The following is a 27,297-nucleotide window of genomic DNA, read 5'->3' as shown; positions in this document are numbered from 1 at the left end:
GATTAACCATGATGGCTGTAGAGGGACAGCAGGGTCAACTAATAGCTATGATGGCTGAAGAAGGGCAGCAGGGTCAACTAATAACCATGATGGCTGTCGAGGGGGGCAGCAGGGCCAACTAATAACCATGATGGCTGTTGAGGGGCAGCAGGGTCAACGAATAACCATGATGGCTGTAGAGGGACAGCAGGGTCAAGTAATAGCTATGATGGCTGTTGAGGGGCAAGCAGGGCCAACTAATAACCATGATGGCTGTAGAGGGGCAGCAGGTTCAACTAATAACCATGATGGATATAGAGGGGCAGCAGTGTCAACTAATAACCATGATTGATATAGAGGGGCAGCAGGGCCAATTAATAACCATGACGGCTGTAGAGGGGCAGCAATTTCAACTAATAACCATGATGGATATGGAGGGGCAGCAGGGCCAATTAATAACCATGATGGCTGTAGAGGGGCAGCAGGGTCAACTAATAACCATGATGGATATAGAGGAGCAGCAGGGTCAACTAATAACCATAATGTTTGTAGTGGGACAGCAGGAGAGAATTATAACCATGATGGCTGTAGAGGGGCAGCAGGGCAAACTAATAACCATGATGGCTGTAGAAGGGCAGCAGGGTCAACAAATAACCATGATGGATATAGAGGGGCAGCAGGGCAGATTAATAACCATGATGGCTGTAGAGGGGCAGCAGGGTCAACTAATAACCATGATGGCTGTCGAGAGGGGCAGCAGGGCCAACTAATAACCATGATGGCTGTTGAGGGGAAGCAGGGTCAACGATTAACCATGATGGCTGTAGAGGGACAGCAGGGTCAACTAATAGCTATGATGGCTGAAGAAGGGCAGCAGGGTCAACTAATAACCATGATGGATATAGAGGGGCAGCAGGGCCAACTAATAATCATGATGGATATAGAGGGGCAGCAGAGCCAACTAATAATCATGATGGATATAGAGGGGCATCAGGGCCAATTAATAACCATGATGACTGTAGAGGTGCAGCAGGGTCAACTAATAACCATGATGGCTGTTGAGGGGCAGCAGGGTCAACTAATAACCATGATGGCTGTTGAGGGGCAGCAGGCTCAACTAATAACCATGATGGATATAGAGGGGAGCAGGAGAGAATAATAACCATGATGGATATAGATGGGAAGCAGGAGAGAATAATAACCATGATGGATATAGATGGGAAGCAGGAGAGAATAATAACCATGATGGATATAGTTGGGAAGCAGGAGAGAATAATAACCATGATGGATATAGATGGGAAGCAGGAGAGAATAATAACCATGATGGATATAGATGGGAAGCAGGAGAGAATAATAACCATGATGGATATAGAGGGGAAGCAGGAGAGAATAATAACCATGATGGATATAGTTGGGAAGCAGGAGAGAATAATAACCATGATGGATATAGATGGGAAGCAGGAGAGAATAATAACCATGATGGATATAGATGGGAAGCAGGAGAGAATAATAACCATGATGGATATAGTTGGGAAGCAGGAGAGAATAATAACCATGATGGATATAGATGGGAAGCAGGAGAGAATAATAACCATGATGGATATAGAGGGGAAGCAGGAGAGAATAATAACCATGATGGATATAGATGGGAAGCAGGAGAGAATAATAACCATGATGGATATAGATGGGAAGCAGGAGAGAATAATAACCATGATGGATATAGATGGGAAGCAGGAGAGAATAATAACCATGATGGATATAGATGGGAAGCAGGAGAGAATAATAACCATGATGGATATAGATGGGAAGCAGGAGAGAATAATAACCATGACAGTTGTAGAGGGTGCAGCAGCAAAGTGAGTCATACTGCATCTCTGTGACAACATAGGTCAGGGATATAGAAAGTTCTTCCTGACATCAGCTTTGAAGGGGTTTAGGACAGGAGTAATGAGCTTGGTGCCCTTGTGTGGCTCCTCTGTGGGCCAATGTACACACCAACTCAACAGGGAGGACCATAACAAGTCAGGAAAGAAAATGGTGGGAATAGTAGCAGAAGAATGTTAAAGAAAAGTGAAATAGAATAAGGGAGTACACTTTGTGACCTTGTTTGCCCCTAGTTTTTGTAATCCAGGTCTAAGATAGTTTAACACTGCAGCCAAGTGGTCATGTTTGGTACTTTAAATGTGATGCCTACTTCTATAGAGACTGATCTACACCCTCCCAAGACCTTGCCATGCCCAGATAATGGTCTCCTACCACAGGCTGTCATTTATATATACAGTACCTGAGATCTAAATAAGTGTACTGTTTTCCTCACTTTTGTGCATATAGGTGCTGGAGAATCAGGAAAGAGCACAATCGTGAAACAGATGAAGTGAGTCTAGTAACTCTATTGTACCAATTTAAATGTCATAAAAGGATCAGTGTCTCAACAATCAAATTAATTTGTGGAATCTTGTTTTCTCACAACAGAATTATCCATCAAGATGGTTATTCTCTTGAGGAGTCTATGGAGTTTGTCACCATCATCTACAGCAATACCCTTCAGTCCATCATGGCTATTGTAAAGGGTATGACTCAACTCAACATTGGCTATGGTGACTCCGCTCAGCAGGTAGTTACTGACTGTCTACTGCAGGGTTCCCAAACTCGATCCTGGAGCACGTTTTGGTTTTTGCCCTAGCACTACACAGCTGACTAAAATATCCAACTCGTCATCATGCTTTGATTATTTGCATCAGCTGTGTAGTGCTAGGGCAAAACCCAAACCGTGCACCCAGAACCAAGTTTGGGAAACGTTGTTCTATAGAACACTATTCCGACAGATGGTTACATAACATAACCAAGCCAGGCATCATATTATTTGGGATATGATGTTCCTTTGTCAGACTGGGTATAGTACGCAATATAAGTGTGGAGGTATGATTTTGTACTTGCTTGTGTCTGCGTGTGTTGGTTTGTAGGACGACTCCAGGAAGCTCATGCATCTAGCAGACACCATTGAGGAGGGCTCCATGCCCAAGGAGCTGTCTGACATCATCATCCGGCTGTGGAAGGACACTGGTATCCAGGCATGCTACGACAGGGCCTCTGAGTACCAGCTTAACGACTCTGCTGGATAGTAGGTTCAATCTCCTGGACTGGATCAACCCCATCCCCGTTCCCTTTTCCCCATGACAGCACACCATCATATCCACAAAGGGCTTGTTTCCCAGACACATATTAAGTTAAATCCTGGACTAAAACGCTCTTTGAATGTAGGATCTCCATTGTGAATGCTTTTTAGTCCAGCACCAGGGTATGTGTCTGGGAAACTAGCCCCTAAGAGCTTTGTTCTCTCTTACTAGTCTGTTGATGAACCAGATTAAGGTAGGTTGTTTTTCATAACCACTCTCTCCGTGTCCCAGCTAACTATCTGAGGCTGGATATATCCTCACTGAGCAGGATATAACCTCACCATGTCCCACCTAGCTTCCTGAATGACTTGGAGAGGCTGGTCCAGCCTGGATATACCCCTACTGAGTAGGAAGTAACCACTCTCTCTCTCGGTGTCCCACCTAGCTATCTGAATGACTTGGAGAGGCTGGTCCAGCCTGGATATATCCCCACTGAACAGGACATGTTGCGATCCAGGGTAAAGACCACTGGTATCATAGAGACCCAGTTTGGCTTAAAAGATCTCAACTTCAGGTGAGGCTACAAACACAACGCAAGACAATTATACCCGCATTAATCCCCATTGATCAGAATCACAAAAACATTGAAAAGCAACAATTATCTTTAAGAAATCTAATGAGCATAGATGACCATTGTAATAATATAGTAATAACATTGGCGATCAACATTGACATCTGTCTCTCTCTCTCGCTGTCCTGCAGGATGTTTGACGTGGGCGGCCAGCGCTCAGAGAGGAAGAAATGGATCCACTGTTTTGAGGGAGTGACCTGTATTATCTTCATCGCTGCTCTGAGCGCCTACGACATGGTGCTGGTGGAGGATGACGAAGTGGTGAGATATCATCATCATCATCATAGACACTAGATTAAAGGAGTCGCTGTAGGACGAAGTGGGGAGATATCAGCATCATAAACACTAGATTGAAGGAGTCACTGTAGGATGAAGTGGTGAGATATCATCATCATAGACACTAGATTAAAGGAGTCACTGTAGGATGAAGTGGTGAGATATCATCATCATCATAGACACTAGATTAAAGGAGTCACTGTAGGGTGAAGTGGTGAGATATCAGCATCATAGACACAAGATTGAAGGAGTCACTGTAGGATGAAGTGGTGAGATATCAGCATCATAGACACAAGATTGAAGGAGTCACTGTAGGATGAAGTGGTGAGATATCAGCATCATAGACACAAGATTGAAGGAGTCACTGGAGGATGAAGTGGTGAGATATCAGCATCATAGACACAAGATTGAAGGAGTCACTGTAGGATGAAGTGGTGAGATATCAGCATCATAGACACAAGATTGAAGGAGTCACTGTAGGATGAAGTGGTGAGATATCAGCATCATAGACACAAGATTGAAGGAGTCACTGGAGGATGAAGTGGTGAGATATCAGCATCATAGACACAAGATTGAAGGAGTCACTGTAGGATGAAGTGGTGAGATATCAGCATCATAGACACAAGATTGAAGGAGTCACTGTAGGATGAAGTGGTGAGATATCAGCATCATAGACACAAGATTGAAGGAGTCACTGTAGGATGAAGTGGTGAGATATCAGCATCATAGACACAAGATTGAAGGAGTCACTGTAGGATGAAGTGGTGAGATATCAGCATCATAGACACTAGATTAAAGGAGTCACTGGAGGATGAAGTGGTGAGATATCATCATCATCATAGACACTAGATTAAAGGAGTCACTGTAGGATGAAGTGGTGAGATATCATCATCATCATAGACACTAGATTAAAGGAGTCACTGTAGGATGAAGTGGTGAGATATCATCATCATCATAGACACTAGATTGAAGGAGTCACTGTAGGATGAAGTGGTGAGATATCAGCATCATAGACACTAGATTAAAGGAGTCACTGTATGATGAAGTGGTGAGATATCATCATCATCATGGACACTAGATTAAAGGAGTCACTGTAGGATGAAGTGGTGAGATATCATCATCATAGACACTAGATTGAAGGAGTCACTGTAGGATGAAGTGGTGAGATATCAGCATCATAGACACTAGATTGAAGGAGTCACTGTAGGATGAAGTGGTGAGATATCATCATCATCATCATAGACACTAGATTGAAGGAGTCACTGTAGGATGAAGTGGTGATATATCAGCATCATAGACACTAGATTGAAGGAGTCACTGTAGGATGAAGTGGTGAGATATCATCATCATCATCATAGACACTAGATTGAAGGAGTCACTGTAGGATGAAGTGGTGAGATATCAGCATCATAGACACTAGATTAAAGGAGTCACTGGAGGATGAAGTGGTGAGATATCATCATCATCATAGACACTAGATTAAAGGAGTCACTGTAGGATGAAGTGGTGAGATATCATCATCATCATAGACACTAGATTAAAGGAGTCACTGTAGGATGAAGTGGTGAGATATCATCATCATCATAGACACTAGATTGAAGGAGTCACTGTAGGATGAAGTGGTGAGATATCAGCATCATAGACACTAGATTAAAGGAGTCACTGTATGATGAAGTGGTGAGATATCATCATCATAGACACTAGATTAAAGGAGTCACTGTAGGATGAAGTGGTGAGATATCAGCATCATAGACACTAGATTGAAGGAGTCACTGTAGCATGAAGTGGTGAGATATCATCATCATCATCATAGACACTAGATTGAAGGAGTCACTGTAGGACGAAGTGGTGAGATATCATCACCATAGACACTAGATTGAAGGAGTCACTGTAGGATGAAGTGGTGAGATATCAGCATCATAGACACTAGATTAAAGGAGTCACTGTATGATGAAGTGGTGAGATATCATCATCATCATAGACACTAGATTAAAGGAGTCACTGTAGGATGAAGTGGTGATATATCAGCATCATAGACACTAGATTGAAGGAGTCACTGTAGGATGAAGTGGTGAGATATCATCATCATCATCATAGACACTAGATTGAAGGAGTCACTGTAGGATGAAGTGGTGAGATATCAGCATCATAGACACTAGATTAAAGGAGTCACTGGAGGATGAAGTGGTGAGATATCATCATCATCATAGACACTAGATTAAAGGAGTCACTGTAGGATGAAGTGGTGAGATATCATCATCATCATAGACACTAGATTAAAGGAGTCACTGTAGGATGAAGTGGTGAGATATCATCATCATCATAGACACTAGATTGAAGGAGTCACTGTAGGATGAAGTGGTGAGATATCAGCATCATAGACACTAGATTAAAGGAGTCACTGTATGATGAAGTGGTGAGATATCATCATCATAGACACTAGATTAAAGGAGTCACTGTAGGATGAAGTGGTGAGATATCAGCATCATAGACACTAGATTGAAGGAGTCACTGTAGCATGAAGTGGTGAGATATCATCATCATCATCATAGACACTAGATTGAAGGAGTCACTGTAGGACGAAGTGGTGAGATATCATCACCATAGACACTAGATTGAAGGAGTCACTGTAGGATGAAGTGGTGAGATATCAGCATCATAGACACTAGATTAAAGGAGTCACTGTATGATGAAGTGGTGAGATATCATCATCATCATAGACACTAGATTAAAGGAGTCACTGTAGGGTGAAGTGGTGAGATATCAGCATCATAGACACAAGATTGAAGGAGTCACTGTAGGATGAAGTGGTGAGATATCAGCATCATAGACACAAGATTGAAGGAGTCACTGTAGGATGAAGTGGTGAGATATCAGCATCATAGACACAAGATTGAAGGAGTCACTGGAGGATGAAGTGGTGAGATATCAGCATCATAGACACAAGATTGAAGGAGTCACTGTAGGATGAAGTGGTGAGATATCAGCATCATAGACACAAGATTGAAGGAGTCACTGGAGGATGAAGTGGTGAGATATCAGCATCATAGACACAAGATTGAAGGAGTCACTGTAGGATGAAGTGGTGAGATATCATCATCATCATAGACACTAGATTAAAGGAGTCACTGTAGGATGAAGTGGTGAGATATCATCATCATCATAGACACTAGATTGAAGGAGTCACTGTAGGATGAAGTGGTGAGATATCAGCATCATAGACACTAGATTAAAGGAGTCACTGTATGATGAAGTGGTGAGATATCATCATCATCATAGACACTAGATTAAAGGAGTCACTGTAGGATGAAGTGGTGAGATATCATCATCATAGACACTAGATTGAAGGAGTCACTGTAGGATGAAGTGGTGAGATATCAGCATCATAGACACTAGATTGAAGGAGTCACTGTAGGATGAAGTGGTGAGATATCATCATCATCATCATAGACACTAGATTGAAGGAGTCACTGTAGGATGAAGTGGTGAGATATCATCATCATAGACACTAGATTGAAGGAGTCACTGTAGGATGAAGTGGTGAGATATCATCATCATAGACACTAGATTGAAGGAGTCACTGTAGGATGAAGTGGTGAGATATCATCATCATAGACACAAGATTGAAGGAGTCACTGTAGGATGAAGTGGTGAGATATCAGCATCATAGACACTAGATTGAAGGAGTCACTGTAGCATGAAGTGGTGAGATATCATCATCATCATCATAGACACTAGATTGAAGGAGTCACTGTAGGATGAAGTGGTGAGATATCATCATCATAGACACTAGATTGAAGGAGTCACTGTAGGATGAAGTGGTGAGATATCAGCATCATAGACACAAGATTGAAGGAGTCACTGTAGGATGAAGTGGTGAGATATAATCATCATAGACACTAGATTGAAGGAGTCACTGTAGGATGAAGTGGTGAGATATCATCATCATAGACACTAGATTGAAGGAGTCACTGTAGGATGAAGTGGTGAGATATCATCATCATAGACACTAGATTAAATGGGTCACTGTAGGATGAAGTGGTGAGATATCATCATCATAGACACTAGATTGAAGGAGTCACTGTAGGATGAAGTGGTGAGATATCATCATCATAGACACTAGATAAAAGGAGTCACTGTAGGATGAAGTGGTGAGATATCATCATCATAGACACTAGATTGAAGGAGTCACTGGAGGATGAAGTGGTGAGATATCATCATCATCATCATAGACACTAGATTGAAGGAGTCACTGGAGGATGAAGTGGTGAGATATCATCATCATCATCATAGACACTAGATTGAAGGAGTCACTGTAGGATGAAGTGGTGAGATATCATCATCATAGACACTAGATTAAATGAGTCACTGTAGGATGAAGTGGTGAGATATCATCATCATAGACACTAGATTGAAGGAGTCACTGTAGGATGAAGTGGTGAGATATCATCATCATAGACACTAGATAAAAGGAGTCACTGTAGGATAAAGTGGTGAGATATCATCATCATAGACACTAGATAAAAGGAGTCACTGTAGGATGAAGTGGTGAGATATCATCATCATAGACACTAGATTGAAGGAGTCACTGGAGGATGAAGTGGTGAGATATCATCATCATAGACACTAGATAAAAGGAGTCACTGTAGGATGAAGTGGTGAGATATCATCATCATAGACACTAGATTGAAGGAGTCACTGTAGGATGAAGTGGTGAGATATCATCATCATCATAGACACTAGATTGAAGGAGTCACTGTAGGATGAAGTGGTGAGATATCAGCATCATAGACACTAGATTAAAGGAGTCACTGTATGATGAAGTGGTGAGATATCATCATCATCATGGACACTAGATTAAAGGAGTCACTGTAGGATGAAGTGGTGAGATATCATCATCATAGACACTAGATTGAAGGAGTCACTGTAGGATGAAGTGGTGAGATATCAGCATCATAGACACTAGATTGAAGGAGTCACTGTAGGATGAAGTGGTGAGATATCATCATCATCATCATAGACACTAGATTGAAGGAGTCACTGTAGGATGAAGTGGTGATATATCAGCATCATAGACACTAGATTGAAGGAGTCACTGTAGGATGAAGTGGTGAGATATCATCATCATCATCATAGACACTAGATTGAAGGAGTCACTGTAGGATGAAGTGGTGAGATATCAGCATCATAGACACTAGATTAAAGGAGTCACTGGAGGATGAAGTGGTGAGATATCATCATCATCATAGACACTAGATTAAAGGAGTCACTGTAGGATGAAGTGGTGAGATATCATCATCATCATAGACACTAGATTAAAGGAGTCACTGTAGGATGAAGTGGTGAGATATCATCATCATCATAGACACTAGATTGAAGGAGTCACTGTAGGATGAAGTGGTGAGATATCAGCATCATAGACACTAGATTAAAGGAGTCACTGTATGATGAAGTGGTGAGATATCATCATCATAGACACTAGATTAAAGGAGTCACTGTAGGATGAAGTGGTGAGATATCAGCATCATAGACACTAGATTGAAGGAGTCACTGTAGCATGAAGTGGTGAGATATCATCATCATAGACACTAGATTGAAGGAGTCACTGTAGGACGAAGTGGTGAGATATCATCACCATAGACACTAGATTGAAGGAGTCACTGTAGGATGAAGTGGTGAGATATCAGCATCATAGACACTAGATTAAAGGAGTCACTGTATGATGAAGTGGTGAGATATCATCATCATCATAGACACTAGATTAAAGGAGTCACTGTAGGATGAAGTGGTGATATATCAGCATCATAGACACTAGATTGAAGGAGTCACTGTAGGATGAAGTGGTGAGATATCATCATCATCATCATAGACACTAGATTGAAGGAGTCACTGTAGGATGAAGTGGTGAGATATCAGCATCATAGACACTAGATTAAAGGAGTCACTGGAGGATGAAGTGGTGAGATATCATCATCATCATAGACACTAGATTAAAGGAGTCACTGTAGGATGAAGTGGTGAGATATCATCATCATCATAGACACTAGATTAAAGGAGTCACTGTAGGATGAAGTGGTGAGATATCATCATCATCATAGACACTAGATTGAAGGAGTCACTGTAGGATGAAGTGGTGAGATATCAGCATCATAGACACTAGATTGAAGGAGTCACTGTAGGATGAAGTGGTGAGATATCATCATCATCATCATAGACACTAGATTGAAGGAGTCACTGTAGGATGAAGTGGTGATATATCAGCATCATAGACACTAGATTGAAGGAGTCACTGTAGGATGAAGTGGTGAGATATCATCATCATCATCATAGACACTAGATTGAAGGAGTCACTGTAGGATGAAGTGGTGAGATATCAGCATCATAGACACTAGATTAAAGGAGTCACTGGAGGATGAAGTGGTGAGATATCATCATCATCATAGACACTAGATTAAAGGAGTCACTGTAGGATGAAGTGGTGAGATATCATCATCATCATAGACACTAGATTAAAGGAGTCACTGTAGGATGAAGTGGTGAGATATCATCATCATCATAGACACTAGATTGAAGGAGTCACTGTAGGATGAAGTGGTGAGATATCAGCATCATAGACACTAGATTAAAGGAGTCACTGTATGATGAAGTGGTGAGATATCATCATCATAGACACTAGATTAAAGGAGTCACTGTAGGATGAAGTGGTGAGATATCAGCATCATAGACACTAGATTGAAGGAGTCACTGTAGCATGAAGTGGTGAGATATCATCATCATAGACACTAGATTGAAGGAGTCACTGTAGGACGAAGTGGTGAGATATCATCACCATAGACACTAGATTGAAGGAGTCACTGTAGGATGAAGTGGTGAGATATCAGCATCATAGACACTAGATTAAAGGAGTCACTGTATGATGAAGTGGTGAGATATCATCATCATCATAGACACTAGATTAAAGGAGTCACTGTAGGATGAAGTGGTGATATATCAGCATCATAGACACTAGATTGAAGGAGTCACTGTAGGATGAAGTGGTGAGATATCATCATCATCATCATAGACACTAGATTGAAGGAGTCACTGTAGGATGAAGTGGTGAGATATCAGCATCATAGACACTAGATTAAAGGAGTCACTGGAGGATGAAGTGGTGAGATATCATCATCATCATAGACACTAGATTAAAGGAGTCACTGTAGGATGAAGTGGTGAGATATCATCATCATCATAGACACTAGATTAAAGGAGTCACTGTAGGATGAAGTGGTGAGATATCATCATCATCATAGACACTAGATTGAAGGAGTCACTGTAGGATGAAGTGGTGAGATATCAGCATCATAGACACTAGATTAAAGGAGTCACTGTATGATGAAGTGGTGAGATATCATCATCATAGACACTAGATTAAAGGAGTCACTGTAGGATGAAGTGGTGAGATATCAGCATCATAGACACTAGATTGAAGGAGTCACTGTAGCATGAAGTGGTGAGATATCATCATCATCATCATAGACACTAGATTGAAGGAGTCACTGTAGGACGAAGTGGTGAGATATCATCACCATAGACACTAGATTGAAGGAGTCACTGTAGGATGAAGTGGTGAGATATCAGCATCATAGACACTAGATTAAAGGAGTCACTGTATGATGAAGTGGTGAGATATCATCATCATCATAGACACTAGATTAAAGGAGTCACTGTAGGGTGAAGTGGTGAGATATCAGCATCATAGACACAAGATTGAAGGAGTCACTGTAGGATGAAGTGGTGAGATATCAGCATCATAGACACAAGATTGAAGGAGTCACTGTAGGATGAAGTGGTGAGATATCAGCATCATAGACACAAGATTGAAGGAGTCACTGGAGGATGAAGTGGTGAGATATCAGCATCATAGACACAAGATTGAAGGAGTCACTGTAGGATGAAGTGGTGAGATATCAGCATCATAGACACAAGATTGAAGGAGTCACTGGAGGATGAAGTGGTGAGATATCAGCATCATAGACACAAGATTGAAGGAGTCACTGTAGGATGAAGTGGTGAGATATCATCATCATCATAGACACTAGATTAAAGGAGTCACTGTAGGATGAAGTGGTGAGATATCATCATCATCATAGACACTAGATTGAAGGAGTCACTGTAGGATGAAGTGGTGAGATATCAGCATCATAGACACTAGATTAAAGGAGTCACTGTATGATGAAGTGGTGAGATATCATCATCATCATAGACACTAGATTAAAGGAGTCACTGTAGGATGAAGTGGTGAGATATCATCATCATAGACACTAGATTGAAGGAGTCACTGTAGGATGAAGTGGTGAGATATCAGCATCATAGACACTAGATTGAAGGAGTCACTGTAGGATGAAGTGGTGAGATATCATCATCATCATCATAGACACTAGATTGAAGGAGTCACTGTAGGATGAAGTGGTGAGATATCATCATCATAGACACTAGATTGAAGGAGTCACTGTAGGATGAAGTGGTGAGATATCATCATCATAGACACTAGATTGAAGGAGTCACTGTAGGATGAAGTGGTGAGATATCATCATCATAGACACAAGATTGAAGGAGTCACTGTAGGATGAAGTGGTGAGATATCAGCATCATAGACACTAGATTGAAGGAGTCACTGTAGCATGAAGTGGTGAGATATCATCATCATCATCATAGACACTAGATTGAAGGAGTCACTGTAGGATGAAGTGGTGAGATATCATCATCATAGACACTAGATTGAAGGAGTCACTGTAGGATGAAGTGGTGAGATATCAGCATCATAGACACAAGATTGAAGGAGTCACTGTAGGATGAAGTGGTGAGATATAATCATCATAGACACTAGATTGAAGGAGTCACTGTAGGATGAAGTGGTGAGATATCATCATCATAGACACTAGATTGAAGGAGTCACTGTAGGATGAAGTGGTGAGATATCATCATCATAGACACTAGATTAAATGGGTCACTGTAGGATGAAGTGGTGAGATATCATCATCATAGACACTAGATTGAAGGAGTCACTGTAGGATGAAGTGGTGAGATATCATCATCATAGACACTAGATAAAAGGAGTCACTGTAGGATGAAGTGGTGAGATATCATCATCATAGACACTAGATTGAAGGAGTCACTGGAGGATGAAGTGGTGAGATATCATCATCATCATCATAGACACTAGATTGAAGGAGTCACTGTAGGATGAAGTGGTGAGATATCATCATCATAGACACTAGATTAAATGAGTCACTGTAGGATGAAGTGGTGAGATATCATCATCATAGACACTAGATTGAAGGAGTCACTGTAGGATGAAGTGGTGAGATATCATCATCATAGACACTAGATAAAAGGAGTCACTGTAGGATAAAGTGGTGAGATATCATCATCATAGACACTAGATAAAAGGAGTCACTGTAGGATGAAGTGGTGAGATATCATCATCATAGACACTAGATTGAAGGAGTCACTGGAGGATGAAGTGGTGAGATATCATCATCATAGACACTAGATAAAAGGAGTCACTGTAGGATGAAGTGGTGAGATATCATCATCATAGACACTAGATTGAAGGAGTCACTGTAGGATGAAGTGTTGAGATATCATCATCATCATAGACACTAGATTAAAGGAGTCACTGTAGGGTGAAGTGGTGAGATATCATCATCATCATCATAGACACTAGATTAAAGGAGTCACTGGAGGATGAAGTGGTGAGATATCAGCATCATAGACACTAGATTGAAGGAGTCACTGTAGGATGAAGTGGTGAGATATCATCATCATCATCATAGACACTAGATTGAAGGAGTCACTGTAGGATGAAGTGGTGAGATATCATCATCATAGACACTAGATTGAAGGAGTCACTGTAGGATGAAGTGGTGAGATATCATCATCATAGACACAAGATTGAAGGAGTCACTGTAGGATGAAGTGGTGAGATATCAGCATCATAGACACTAGATTGAAGGAGTCACTGTAGCATGAAGTGGTGAGATATCATCATCATCATCATAGACACTAGATTGAAGGAGTCACTGTAGGATGAAGTGGTGAGATATCATCATCATAGACACTAGATTGAAGGAGTCACTGTAGGATGAAGTGGTGAGATATCAGCATCATAGACACAAGATTGAAGGAGTCACTGTAGGATGAAGTGGTGAGATATAATCATCATAGACACTAGATTGAAGGAGTCACTGTAGGATGAAGTGGTGAGATATCAGCATCATAGACACTAGATTGAAGGAGTCACTGTAGGATGAAGTGGTGAGATATCATCATCATAGACACTAGATTAAATGAGTCACTGTAGGATGAAGTGGTGAGATATCATCATCATAGACACTAGATTGAAGGAGTCACTGTAGGATGAAGTGGTGAGATATCAGCATCATAGACACTAGATTGAAGGAGTCACTGTAGGATGAAGTGGTGAGATATCATCATCATAGACACTAGATTAAATGAGTCACTGTAGGATGAAGTGGTGAGATATCATCATCATAGACACTAGATTGAAGGAGTCACTGTAGGATGAAGTGGTGAGATATCATCATCATAGACACTAGATTGAAGGAGTCACTGTAGGATGAAGTGGTGAGATATCATCATCATAGACACTAGATTAAAGGAGTCACTGTAGGATGAAGTGGTGAGATATCATCATCATAGACACTAGATTAAAGGAGTCACTGTATGATGAAGTGGTGAGATATCATCATCATAGACACTAGATTAAAGGAGTCACTGTAGGATGAAGTGGTGAGATATCAGCATCATAGACACTAGATTGAAGGAGTCACTGTAGCATGAAGTGGTGAGATATCATCATCATCATCATAGACACTAGATTGAAGGAGTCACTGTAGGACGAAGTGGTGAGATATCATCACCATAGACACTAGATTGAAGGAGTCACTGTAGGATGAAGTGGTGAGATATCAGCATCATAGACACTAGATTAAAGGAGTCACTGTATGATGAAGTGGTGAGATATCATCATCATCATAGACACTAGATTAAAGGAGTCACTGTAGGGTGAAGTGGTGAGATATCAGCATCATAGACACAAGATTGAAGGAGTCACTGTAGGATGAAGTGGTGAGATATCAGCATCATAGACACAAGATTGAAGGAGTCACTGTAGGATGAAGTGGTGAGATATCAGCATCATAGACACAAGATTGAAGGAGTCACTGTAGGATGAAGTGGTGAGATATCAGCATCATAGACACTAGATTAAAGGAGTCACTGTATGATGAAGTGGTGAGATATCATCATCATAGACACTAGATTAAAGGAGTCACTGTAGGATGAAGTGGTGAGATATCAGCATCATAGACACTAGATTGAAGGAGTCACTGTAGCATGAAGTGGTGAGATATCATCATCATCATCATAGACACTAGATTGAAGGAGTCACTGTAGGACGAAGTGGTGAGATATCATCACCATAGACACTAGATTGAAGGAGTCACTGTAGGATGAAGTGGTGAGATATCAGCATCATAGACACTAGATTAAAGGAGTCACTGTATGATGAAGTGGTGAGATATCATCATCATCATAGACACTAGATTAAAGGAGTCACTGTAGGATGAAGTGGTGATATATCAGCATCATAGACACTAGATTGAAGGAGTCACTGTAGGATGAAGTGGTGAGATATCATCATCATCATCATAGACACTAGATTGAAGGAGTCACTGTAGGATGAAGTGGTGAGATATCAGCATCATAGACACTAGATTAAAGGAGTCACTGGAGGATGAAGTGGTGAGATATCATCATCATCATAGACACTAGATTAAAGGAGTCACTGTAGGATGAAGTGGTGAGATATCATCATCATCATAGACACTAGATTAAAGGAGTCACTGTAGGATGAAGTGGTGAGATATCATCATCATCATAGACACTAGATTGAAGGAGTCACTGTAGGATGAAGTGGTGAGATATCAGCATCATAGACACTAGATTAAAGGAGTCACTGTATGATGAAGTGGTGAGATATCATCATCATAGACACTAGATTAAAGGAGTCACTGTAGGATGAAGTGGTGAGATATCAGCATCATAGACACTAGATTGAAGGAGTCACTGTAGCATGAAGTGGTGAGATATCATCATCATCATCATAGACACTAGATTGAAGGAGTCACTGTAGGACGAAGTGGTGAGATATCATCACCATAGACACTAGATTGAAGGAGTCACTGTAGGATGAAGTGGTGAGATATCAGCATCATAGACACTAGATTAAAGGAGTCACTGTATGATGAAGTGGTGAGATATCATCATCATCATAGACACTAGATTAAAGGAGTCACTGTAGGGTGAAGTGGTGAGATATCAGCATCATAGACACAAGATTGAAGGAGTCACTGTAGGATGAAGTGGTGAGATATCAGCATCATAGACACAAGATTGAAGGAGTCACTGTAGGATGAAGTGGTGAGATATCAGCATCATAGACACAAGATTGAAGGAGTCACTGGAGGATGAAGTGGTGAGATATCAGCATCATAGACACAAGATTGAAGGAGTCACTGTAGGATGAAGTGGTGAGATATCAGCATCATAGACACAAGATTGAAGGAGTCACTGGAGGATGAAGTGGTGAGATATCAGCATCATAGACACAAGATTGAAGGAGTCACTGTAGGATGAAGTGGTGAGATATCATCATCATCATAGACACTAGATTAAAGGAGTCACTGTAGGATGAAGTGGTGAGATATCATCATCATCATAGACACTAGATTGAAGGAGTCACTGTAGGATGAAGTGGTGAGATATCAGCATCATAGACACTAGATTAAAGGAGTCACTGTATGATGAAGTGGTGAGATATCATCATCATCATAGACACTAGATTAAAGGAGTCACTGTAGGATGAAGTGGTGAGATATCATCATCATAGACACTAGATTGAAGGAGTCACTGTAGGATGAAGTGGTGAGATATCAGCATCATAGACACTAGATTGAAGGAGTCACTGTAGGATGAAGTGGTGAGATATCATCATCATCATCATAGACACTAGATTGAAGGAGTCACTGTAGGATGAAGTGGTGAGATATCATCATCATAGACACTAGATTGAAGGAGTCACTGTAGGATGAAGTGGTGAGATATCATCATCATAGACACTAGATTGAAGGAGTCACTGTAGGATGAAGTGGTGAGATATCATCATCATAGACACAAGATTGAAGGAGTCACTGTAGGATGAAGTGGTGAGATATCAGCATCATAGACACTAGATTGAAGGAGTCACTGTAGCATGAAGTGGTGAGATATCATCATCATCATCATAGACACTAGATTGAAGGAGTCACTGTAGGATGAAGTGGTGAGATATCATCATCATAGACACTAGATTGAAGGAGTCACTGTAGGATGAAGTGGTGAGATATCAGCATCATAGACACAAGATTGAAGGAGTCACTGTAGGATGAAGTGGTGAGATATAATCATCATAGACACTAGATTGAAGGAGTCACTGTAGGATGAAGTGGTGAGATATCATCATCATAGACACTAGATTGAAGGAGTCACTGTAGGATGAAGTGGTGAGATATCATCATCATAGACACTAGATTAAATGGGTCACTGTAGGATGAAGTGGTGAGATATCATCATCATAGACACTAGATTGAAGGAGTCACTGTAGGATGAAGTGGTGAGATATCATCATCATAGACACTAGATAAAAGGAGTCACTGTAGGATGAAGTGGTGAGATATCATCATCATAGACACTAGATTGAAGGAGTCACTGGAGGATGAAGTGGTGAGATATCATCATCATCATCATAGACACTAGATTGAAGGAGTCACTGTAGGATGAAGTGGTGAGATATCATCATCATAGACACTAGATTAAATGAGTCACTGTAGGATGAAGTGGTGAGATATCATCATCATAGACACTAGATTGAAGGAGTCACTGTAGGATGAAGTGGTGAGATATCATCATCATAGACACTAGATAAAAGGAGTCACTGTAGGATAAAGTGGTGAGATATCATCATCATAGACACTAGATAAAAGGAGTCACTGTAGGATGAAGTGGTGAGATATCATCATCATAGACACTAGATTGAAGGAGTCACTGGAGGATGAAGTGGTGAGATATCATCATCATAGACACTAGATAAAAGGAGTCACTGTAGGATGAAGTGGTGAGATATCATCATCATAGACACTAGATTGAAGGAGTCACTGTAGGATGAAGTGTTGAGATATCATCATCATCATAGACACTAGATTAAAGGAGTCACTGTAGGGTGAAGTGGTGAGATATCATCATCATCATCATAGACACTAGATTAAAGGAGTCACTGGAGGATGAAGTGGTGAGATATCAGCATCATAGACACTAGATTGAAGGAGTCACTGTAGGATGAAGTGGTGAGATATCATCATCATCATCATAGACACTAGATTGAAGGAGTCACTGTAGGATGAAGTGGTGAGATATCATCATCATAGACACTAGATTGAAGGAGTCACTGTAGGATGAAGTGGTGAGATATCATCATCATAGACACAAGATTGAAGGAGTCACTGTAGGATGAAGTGGTGAGATATCAGCATCATAGACACTAGATTGAAGGAGTCACTGTAGCATGAAGTGGTGAGATATCATCATCATCATCATAGACACTAGATTGAAGGAGTCACTGTAGGATGAAGTGGTGAGATATCATCATCATAGACACTAGATTGAAGGAGTCACTGTAGGATGAAGTGGTGAGATATCAGCATCATAGACACAAGATTGAAGGAGTCACTGTAGGATGAAGTGGTGAGATATCATCATCATAGACACTAGATTGAAGGAGTCACTGTAGGATGAAGTGGTGAGATATCATCATCATAGACACTAGATTGAAGGAGTCACTGTAGGATGAATTGGTGAGATATCATCATCATAGACACTAGATTAAATGAGTCACTGTAGGATGAAGTGGTGAGATATCATCATCATAGACACTAGATTGAAGGAGTCACTGTAGGATGAAGTGGTGAGATATCAGCATCATAGACACAAGATTGAAGGAGTCACTGTAGGATGAAGTGGTGAGATATAATCATCATAGACACTAGATTGAAGGAGTCACTGTAGGATGAAGTGGTGAGATATCATCATCATAGACACTAGATTGAAGGAGTCACTGTAGGATGAAGTGGTGAGATATCATCATCATAGACACTAGATTAAAGGAGTCACTGTATGATGAAGTGGTGAGATATCATCATCATAGACACTAGATTAAAGGAGTCACTGTAGGATGAAGTGGTGAGATATCAGCATCATAGACACTAGATTGAAGGAGTCACTGTAGCATGAAGTGGTGAGATATCATCATCATCATCATAGACACTAGATTGAAGGAGTCACTGTAGGACGAAGTGGTGAGATATCATCACCATAGACACTAGATTGAAGGAGTCACTGTAGGATGAAGTGGTGAGATATCAGCATCATAGACACTAGATTAAAGGAGTCACTGTATGATGAAGTGGTGAGATATCATCATCATCATAGACACTAGATTAAAGGAGTCACTGTAGGGTGAAGTGGTGAGATATCAGCATCATAGACACAAGATTGAAGGAGTCACTGTAGGATGAAGTGGTGAGATATCAGCATCATAGACACAAGATTGAAGGAGTCACTGTAGGATGAAGTGGTGAGATATCAGCATCATAGACACAAGATTGAAGGAGTCACTGGAGGATGAAGTGGTGAGATATCAGCATCATAGACACAAGATTGAAGGAGTCACTGTAGGATGAAGTGGTGAGATATCAGCATCATAGACACAAGATTGAAGGAGTCACTGGAGGATGAAGTGGTGAGATATCAGCATCATAGACACAAGATTGAAGGAGTCACTGTAGGATGAAGTGGTGAGATATCATCATCATCATAGACACTAGATTAAAGGAGTCACTGTAGGATGAAGTGGTGAGATATCATCATCATCATAGACACTAGATTGAAGGAGTCACTGTAGGATGAAGTGGTGAGATATCAGCATCATAGACACTAGATTAAAGGAGTCACTGTATGATGAAGTGGTGAGATATCATCATCATCATAGACACTAGATTAAAGGAGTCACTGTAGGATGAAGTGGTGAGATATCATCATCATAGACACTAGATTGAAGGAGTCACTGTAGGATGAAGTGGTGAGATATCAGCATCATAGACACTAGATTGAAGGAGTCACTGTAGGATGAAGTGGTGAGATATCATCATCATCATCATAGACACTAGATTGAAGGAGTCACTGTAGGATGAAGTGGTGAGATATCATCATCATAGACACTAGATTGAAGGAGTCACTGTAGGATGAAGTGGTGAGATATCATCATCATAGACACTAGATTGAAGGAGTCACTGTAGGATGAAGTGGTGAGATATCATCATCATAGACACAAGATTGAAGGAGTCACTGTAGGATGAAGTGGTGAGATATCAGCATCATAGACACTAGATTGAAGGAGTCACTGTAGCATGAAGTGGTGAGATATCATCATCATCATCATAGACACTAGATTGAAGGAGTCACTGTAGGATGAAGTGGTGAGATATCATCATCATAGACACTAGATTGAAGGAGTCACTGTAGGATGAAGTGGTGAGATATCAGCATCATAGACACAAGATTGAAGGAGTCACTGTAGGATGAAGTGGTGAGATATAATCATCATAGACACTAGATTGAAGGAGTCACTGTAGGATGAAGTGGTGAGATATCATCATCATAGACACTAGATTGAAGGAGTCACTGTAGGATGAAGTGGTGAGATATCATCATCATAGACACTAGATTAAATGGGTCACTGTAGGATGAAGTGGTGAGATATCATCATCATAGACACTAGATTGAAGGAGTCACTGTAGGATGAAGTGGTGAGATATCATCATCATAGACACTAGATAAAAGGAGTCACTGTAGGATGAAGTGGTGAGATATCATCATCATAGACACTAGATTGAAGGAGTCACTGGAGGATGAAGTGGTGAGATATCATCATCATCATCATAGACACTAGATTGAAGGAGTCACTGTAGGATGAAGTGGTGAGATATCATCATCATAGACACTAGATTAAATGAGTCACTGTAGGATGAAGTGGTGAGATATCATCATCATAGACACTAGATTGAAGGAGTCACTGTAGGATGAAGTGGTGAGATATCATCATCATAGACACTAGATAAAAGGAGTCACTGTAGGATAAAGTGGTGAGATATCATCATCATAGACACTAGATAAAAGGAGTCACTGTAGGATGAAGTGGTGAGATATCATCATCATAGACACTAGATTGAAGGAGTCACTGGAGGATGAAGTGGTGAGATATCATCATCATAGACACTAGATAAAAGGAGTCACTGTAGGATGAAGTGGTGAGATATCATCATCATAGACACTAGATTGAAGGAGTCACTGTAGGATGAAGTGTTGAGATATCATCATCATCATAGACACTAGATTAAAGGAGTCACTGTAGGGTGAAGTGGTGAGATATCATCATCATCATCATAGACACTAGATTAAAGGAGTCACTGGAGGATGAAGTGGTGAGATATCAGCATCATAGACACTAGATTGAAGGAGTCACTGTAGGATGAAGTGGTGAGATATCATCATCATCATCATAGACACTAGATTGAAGGAGTCACTGTAGGATGAAGTGGTGAGATATCATCATCATAGACACTAGATTGAAGGAGTCACTGTAGGATGAAGTGGTGAGATATCATCATCATAGACACAAGATTGAAGGAGTCACTGTAGGATGAAGTGGTGAGATATCAGCATCATAGACACTAGATTGAAGGAGTCACTGTAGCATGAAGTGGTGAGATATCATCATCATCATCATAGACACTAGATTGAAGGAGTCACTGTAGGATGAAGTGGTGAGATATCATCATCATAGACACTAGATTGAAGGAGTCACTGTAGGATGAAGTGGTGAGATATCAGCATCATAGACACAAGATTGAAGGAGTCACTGTAGGATGAAGTGGTGAGATATAATCATCATAGACACTAGATTGAAGGAGTCACTGTAGGATGAAGTGGTGAGATATCATCATCATAGACACTAGATTGAAGGAGTCACTGTAGGATGAAGTGGTGAGATATCATCATCATAGACACTAGATTAAATGAGTCACTGTAGGATGAAGTGGTGAGATATCATCATCATAGACACTAGATTGAAGGAGTCACTGTAGGATGAAGTGGTGAGATATCATCATCATAGACACTAGATAAAAGGAGTCACTGTAGGATGAAGTGGTGAGATATCATCATCATCATCATAGACACTAGATTGAAGGAGTCACTGTAGGATGAAGTGGTGAGATATCATCATCATAGACACTAGATTAAATGAGTCACTGTAGGATGAAGTGGTGAGATATCATCATCATAGACACTAGATTGAAGGAGTCACTGTAGGATGAAGTGGTGAGATATCATCATCATAGACACTAGATAAAAGGAGTCACTGTAGGATGAAGTGGTGAGATATCATCATCATAGACACTAGATAAAAGGAGTCACTGTAGGATGAAGTGGTGAGATATCATCTTCATAGACACTAGATTGAAGGAGTCACTGGAGGATGAAGTGGTGAGATATCATCATCATAGACACTAGATAAAAGGAGTCACTGTAGGATGAAGTGGTGAGATATCATCATCATAGACACTAGATTGAAGGAGTCACTGTAGGATGAAGTGTTGAGATATCATCATCATCATAGACACTAGATTAAAGGAGTCACTGTAGGGTGAAGTGGTGAGATATCATCATCATCATCATAGACACTAGATTAAAGGAGTCACTGGAGGATGAAGTGGTGAGATATCAGCATCATAGACACTAGATTGAAGGAGTCACTGTAGGATGAAGTGGTTGGATATCATCATCATCATCATAGACACTAGATTGAAGGAGTCACTGTAGGATGAAGTGGTGAGATATCATCATCATAGACACTAGATTGAAGGAGTCACTGTAGGATGAAGTGGTGAGATATCAGCATCATAGACACAAGATTGAAGGAGTCACTGTAGGATGAAGTGGTGAGATATAATCATCATAGACACTAGATTGAAGGAGTCACTGTAGGATGAAGTGGTGAGATATCATCATCATAGACACTAGATTGAAGGAGTCACTGTAGGATGAAGTGGTGAGATATCATCATCATAGACACTAGATTGAAGGAGTCACTGTAGGATGAAGTGGTGAGATATCATCATCATAGACACTAGATAAAGGAGTCACTGTAAGATGAAGTGGTGAGATATCATCATCATAGACACTAGATTGAAGGAGTCACTGGAGGATGAAGTGGTGAGATATCATCATCATAGACACTAGATTGAAGGAGTCACTGGAGGATGAAGTGGTGAGATATCATCATCATAGACACTAGATTGAAGGAGTCACTGTAGGATGAAGTGGTGAGATATCATCATCATAGACACTAGATAAAAGGAGTCACTGTAAGATGAAGTGGTGAGATATCATCATCATAGACACTAGATTGAAGGAGTCACTGGAGGATGAAGTGGTGAGATATCATCATCATCATCATAGACACTAGATTGAAGGAGTCACTGTAGGATGAAGTGGTGAGATATCATCATCATAGACACTAGATTAAATGAGTCACTGTAGGATGAAGTGGTGAGATATCATCATCATAGACACTAGATTGAAGGAGTCACTGTAGGATGAAGTGGTGAGATATCATCATCATAGACACTAGATAAAAGGAGTCACTGTAGGATGAAGTGGTGAGATATCATCATCATAGACACTAGATAAAAGGAGTCACTGTAGGATGAAGTGGTGAGATATCATCATCATAGACACTAGATTGAAGGAGTCACTGGAGGATGAAGTGGTGAGATATCATCATCATAGACACTAGATAAAAGGAGTCACTGTAGGATGAAGTGGTGAGATATCATCATCATAGACACTAGATAAAAGGAGTCACTGTAGGATGAAGTGGTGAGATATCATCATCATAGACACTAGATTGAAGGAGTCACTGGAGGATGAAGTGGTGAGATATCATCATCATAGACACTAGATAAAAGGAGTCACTGTAGGATGAAGTGGTGAGATATCATCATCATAGACACTAGATAAAAGGAGTCACTGTAGGATGAAGTGGTGAGATATCATCATCATAGACACTAGATTGAAGGAGTCACTGGAGGATGAAGTGGTGAGATATCATCATCATAGACACTAGATAAAAGAGTCACTGTAGGATGAAAAAGACACTAGATAAAAGGAGTCACTGTAGGATGAAGTGGTGAGATATCATCATCATAGACACTAGATTGAAGGAGTCACTGTAGGATGAAGTGTTGAGATATCATCATCATCATAGACACTAGATTAAAGGAGTCACTGTAGGGTGAAGTGGTGAGATATCATCATCATAGACACTAGATTGAAGGAGTCACTGGAGGATGAAGTGGTGAGATATCATCATCATAAACACTAGATGGAAGGAGTCACTGTAGGATGAAGTGGTGAGATATCATCATCATAGACACTAGATTGAAGGAGTCACTGTAGGATGAAGTGGTGAGATATCATCATCATAGACACTAGATTGAAGGAGTCACTGTAGGATGAAGTGGTGAGATATCATCATCATAGACACGAGATTGAGGTAGTCACTGCATTGTCTCACGTCAGATAGCACGGCGGCCGTCTGCACTGATGGCTCCTGGAGATGCTTGTCACGTTAGAATGATGCCATCTGACGGAAGACAATGGTACCGTGGAACTGTATGGACAGAGTAGTGGTCAGAGTAGCGGCTTTGTGATCTCATGGAGAAATTAATTGTAGAATAATCAGTTTCATTAGCTTGTTTCATGCATGTTATCCATCTGTGTGATTCTCTCCTCATGAAGAACCGAATGCACGAGAGTCTCCACCTGTTCAACAGTATCTGCAACCACCGCTACTTTATAGCCACCTCCATCGTACTCTTCCTCAACAAGAAAGATGTCTTCACCGAGAAGATCAAGAAGGCTCACCTGAGCATGTGCTTCCCCGACTACGACGGTGGGCTCACAACAGCAGATCTGCCACTGGTCTATTCTCCTTGGAACACTCAGTGTTTTCTCAATGTTCTTTTGATGTTAGACCAATGTCAGCTCTTAACTATTGCATATTGTGTTTGTCCATAGCATAAGCCAGCTTTGATTTCAGCTCTTGACTCTTTTGACAGTATTGTAAGTATTATTTCCTTAAATGTTGTTTGATTCCCTGTAGGCCCCAACACCTATGAGGATGCTGGTAACTACATCAAACTCCAGTTCCTGGACCTGAACTTGCGGCGAGATATCAAGGAGGTCTACTCACACATGACCTGTGCCACAGACACAGAGAACGTCAAGTTTGTGTTTGACGCCGTAACTGACATCATCATCAAAGAAAACCTAAAAAGCTGTGGTCTCTTCTAAGAGCCACGCCGTATAGCCATATAGGTGAGTGGAACTCTTCTGGTCTAGACTATACTAGGATACTAAGAGATTGTCTGCCTCTGTCCATTGAATCCCAAAGCCCCATAGTAAACTATAGTTTACCTGAAAGGCGCCACACACAACTCACTATAAATCAGCACATCATTTCTCTGTCACCCACCCAGACACGTTGTTATCTCCTCTAAACACTCCTCTGTTACAGGCCTAACTCCTATCTCCTCCCCCTTTCAAACTGCGGGCAACAATCTCATCAAGACCGGACCAAGATGAGAAATTGTCCCTACGAGCTGCCATTCTCCAATAGATTACTACACACACATACACAGACATGAATTCATACAGTCCAACGCAGTATCATAACCAAAGACAATTCAGTTAATTTGAGACCTTGATGAGCCCTAAGAGAGGTGTAATGTCAGATGATCTATCCTGTACATATGTTATAAGTCGATCATAATCAAGCTGTCATACTTTCTTAGGAACTGTAGTTGAATCATCGACCCTTCGGTCAGCAGAAAGTGCTGCTTCTCCCAGACAGTAAATGTGAATAGGTGTAAGGCAATGTATCATCTCTACGCTCCAGTAACTGGCATATACAGCCAAAAGAGATGGAAACTAGACGGAAACAAGATGGCCTCCACCTGCACACGCACTTCAACTTGTGTTATAATAAGTTATAAAACCCATTCATTAGCAAAAATGGGTTTTAAGTGTAGATAAGGCATACTAGAACAAAGATTGAGCTGTTAACTATAGTGGGCACGGTATGAAAGACCTCAAGCTACTGGAGAGGACCAATGTCACATGAAATCGGACCAGTTCATTTTTATATGTCAAACATCAAAGAATTGCAAAGGTAAGGGTAACTTGTATCTAGATCTCTAACTGATGAGCAACTGTAGTAAAAATGCAGTATTTTTAAGTTGGTCACAAACCAATTTGAATGCCTTGTAGGTCTTTGGGCCACACATTCTGTACAGAAATGACAAAGGATGTTACTGTGAAATGTGAATCAGATGTTGAGTTATTAAAGCTTCTGTAGAAAACTAATAAATTCCTCTCAGTATCGTCACGTTCTGTACTTGGCATTTATTTCACATACAATATTTGTATAGATTTTTCTGACATTAAGAGAAAAACATTCTTACAGCATTGTCTGAACAGTATTGTAGAGGTCAAAAGCCCACTTAGTTAAAAGTCAAGATGACCTGAGAGAAGAAAGTTGAGTCCTGATTAGATTATCTAAGACAAACATTTTAGAATTCACAAGACAGAGGCAAAACAAGATGTCAATCACAAAAAAATATGTTCCTCCCCACATACTGGTACGACATAGTCTGTTAGCACCATTAAGTCAAGGGAAGGTTGCACAAGGTCATCCACATACACATACTGGTACTTGACATAGTCTGTTAGAACCATTAAGTCAAGGGAAGGTTGCACAAGGTCATCCACATACACATACTGGTACTTGACATAGTCTGTTAGCACCATTAAGTCAAGGGAAGGTTGCACAAGGTCATCCACATACACATACTGGTACTTGACATAGTCTGTTAGAACCATTAAGTCAAGGGAAGGTTGCACAAGGTCATCCACATACACATACTGGTACTTGACATAGTCTGTTAGCACCATTAAGTCAAGGGAAGGTTGCACAAGGTCATCCACATACACATACTGTACTGCTGTGTACTAACT

At 40.7% G+C, this 27,297-nt stretch overlaps 1 protein-coding gene across 1 annotated transcript in view; it reads left to right on the top strand.

Moving 5' to 3' along the window:
- The window catches only part of LOC124003664 (guanine nucleotide-binding protein G(t) subunit alpha-1), a 32,016-nt gene extending 5,348 nt beyond the window's left edge, over window positions 1-26,668 (top strand). Inside the window, exons 2-9 of the mRNA XM_046312163.1 lie at window positions 2,311-2,353; window positions 2,452-2,593; window positions 2,943-3,100; window positions 3,541-3,669; window positions 3,858-3,987; window positions 25,021-25,174; window positions 25,385-25,599; window positions 25,799-26,668. Coding sequence (XP_046168119.1) covers window positions 2,311-2,353; window positions 2,452-2,593; window positions 2,943-3,100; window positions 3,541-3,669; window positions 3,858-3,987; window positions 25,021-25,174; window positions 25,385-25,575 — 947 coding nt within the window. The 3' untranslated portion in view covers window positions 25,576-25,599; window positions 25,799-26,668. The remainder of the gene's footprint in view (window positions 1-2,310; window positions 2,354-2,451; window positions 2,594-2,942; window positions 3,101-3,540; window positions 3,670-3,857; window positions 3,988-25,020; window positions 25,175-25,384; window positions 25,600-25,798) is intronic.
- Window positions 26,669-27,297: the final 629 nt, after the last annotated feature.

Source organism: Oncorhynchus gorbuscha, linkage group LG18 (genome assembly GCF_021184085.1).
Source record: "Oncorhynchus gorbuscha isolate QuinsamMale2020 ecotype Even-year linkage group LG18, OgorEven_v1.0, whole genome shotgun sequence".
In the NCBI taxonomy this organism is placed as follows: Eukaryota; Metazoa; Chordata; class Actinopteri; order Salmoniformes; family Salmonidae; genus Oncorhynchus; species Oncorhynchus gorbuscha.
This window is presented reverse-complemented; position numbering and strand designations above follow the sequence as displayed.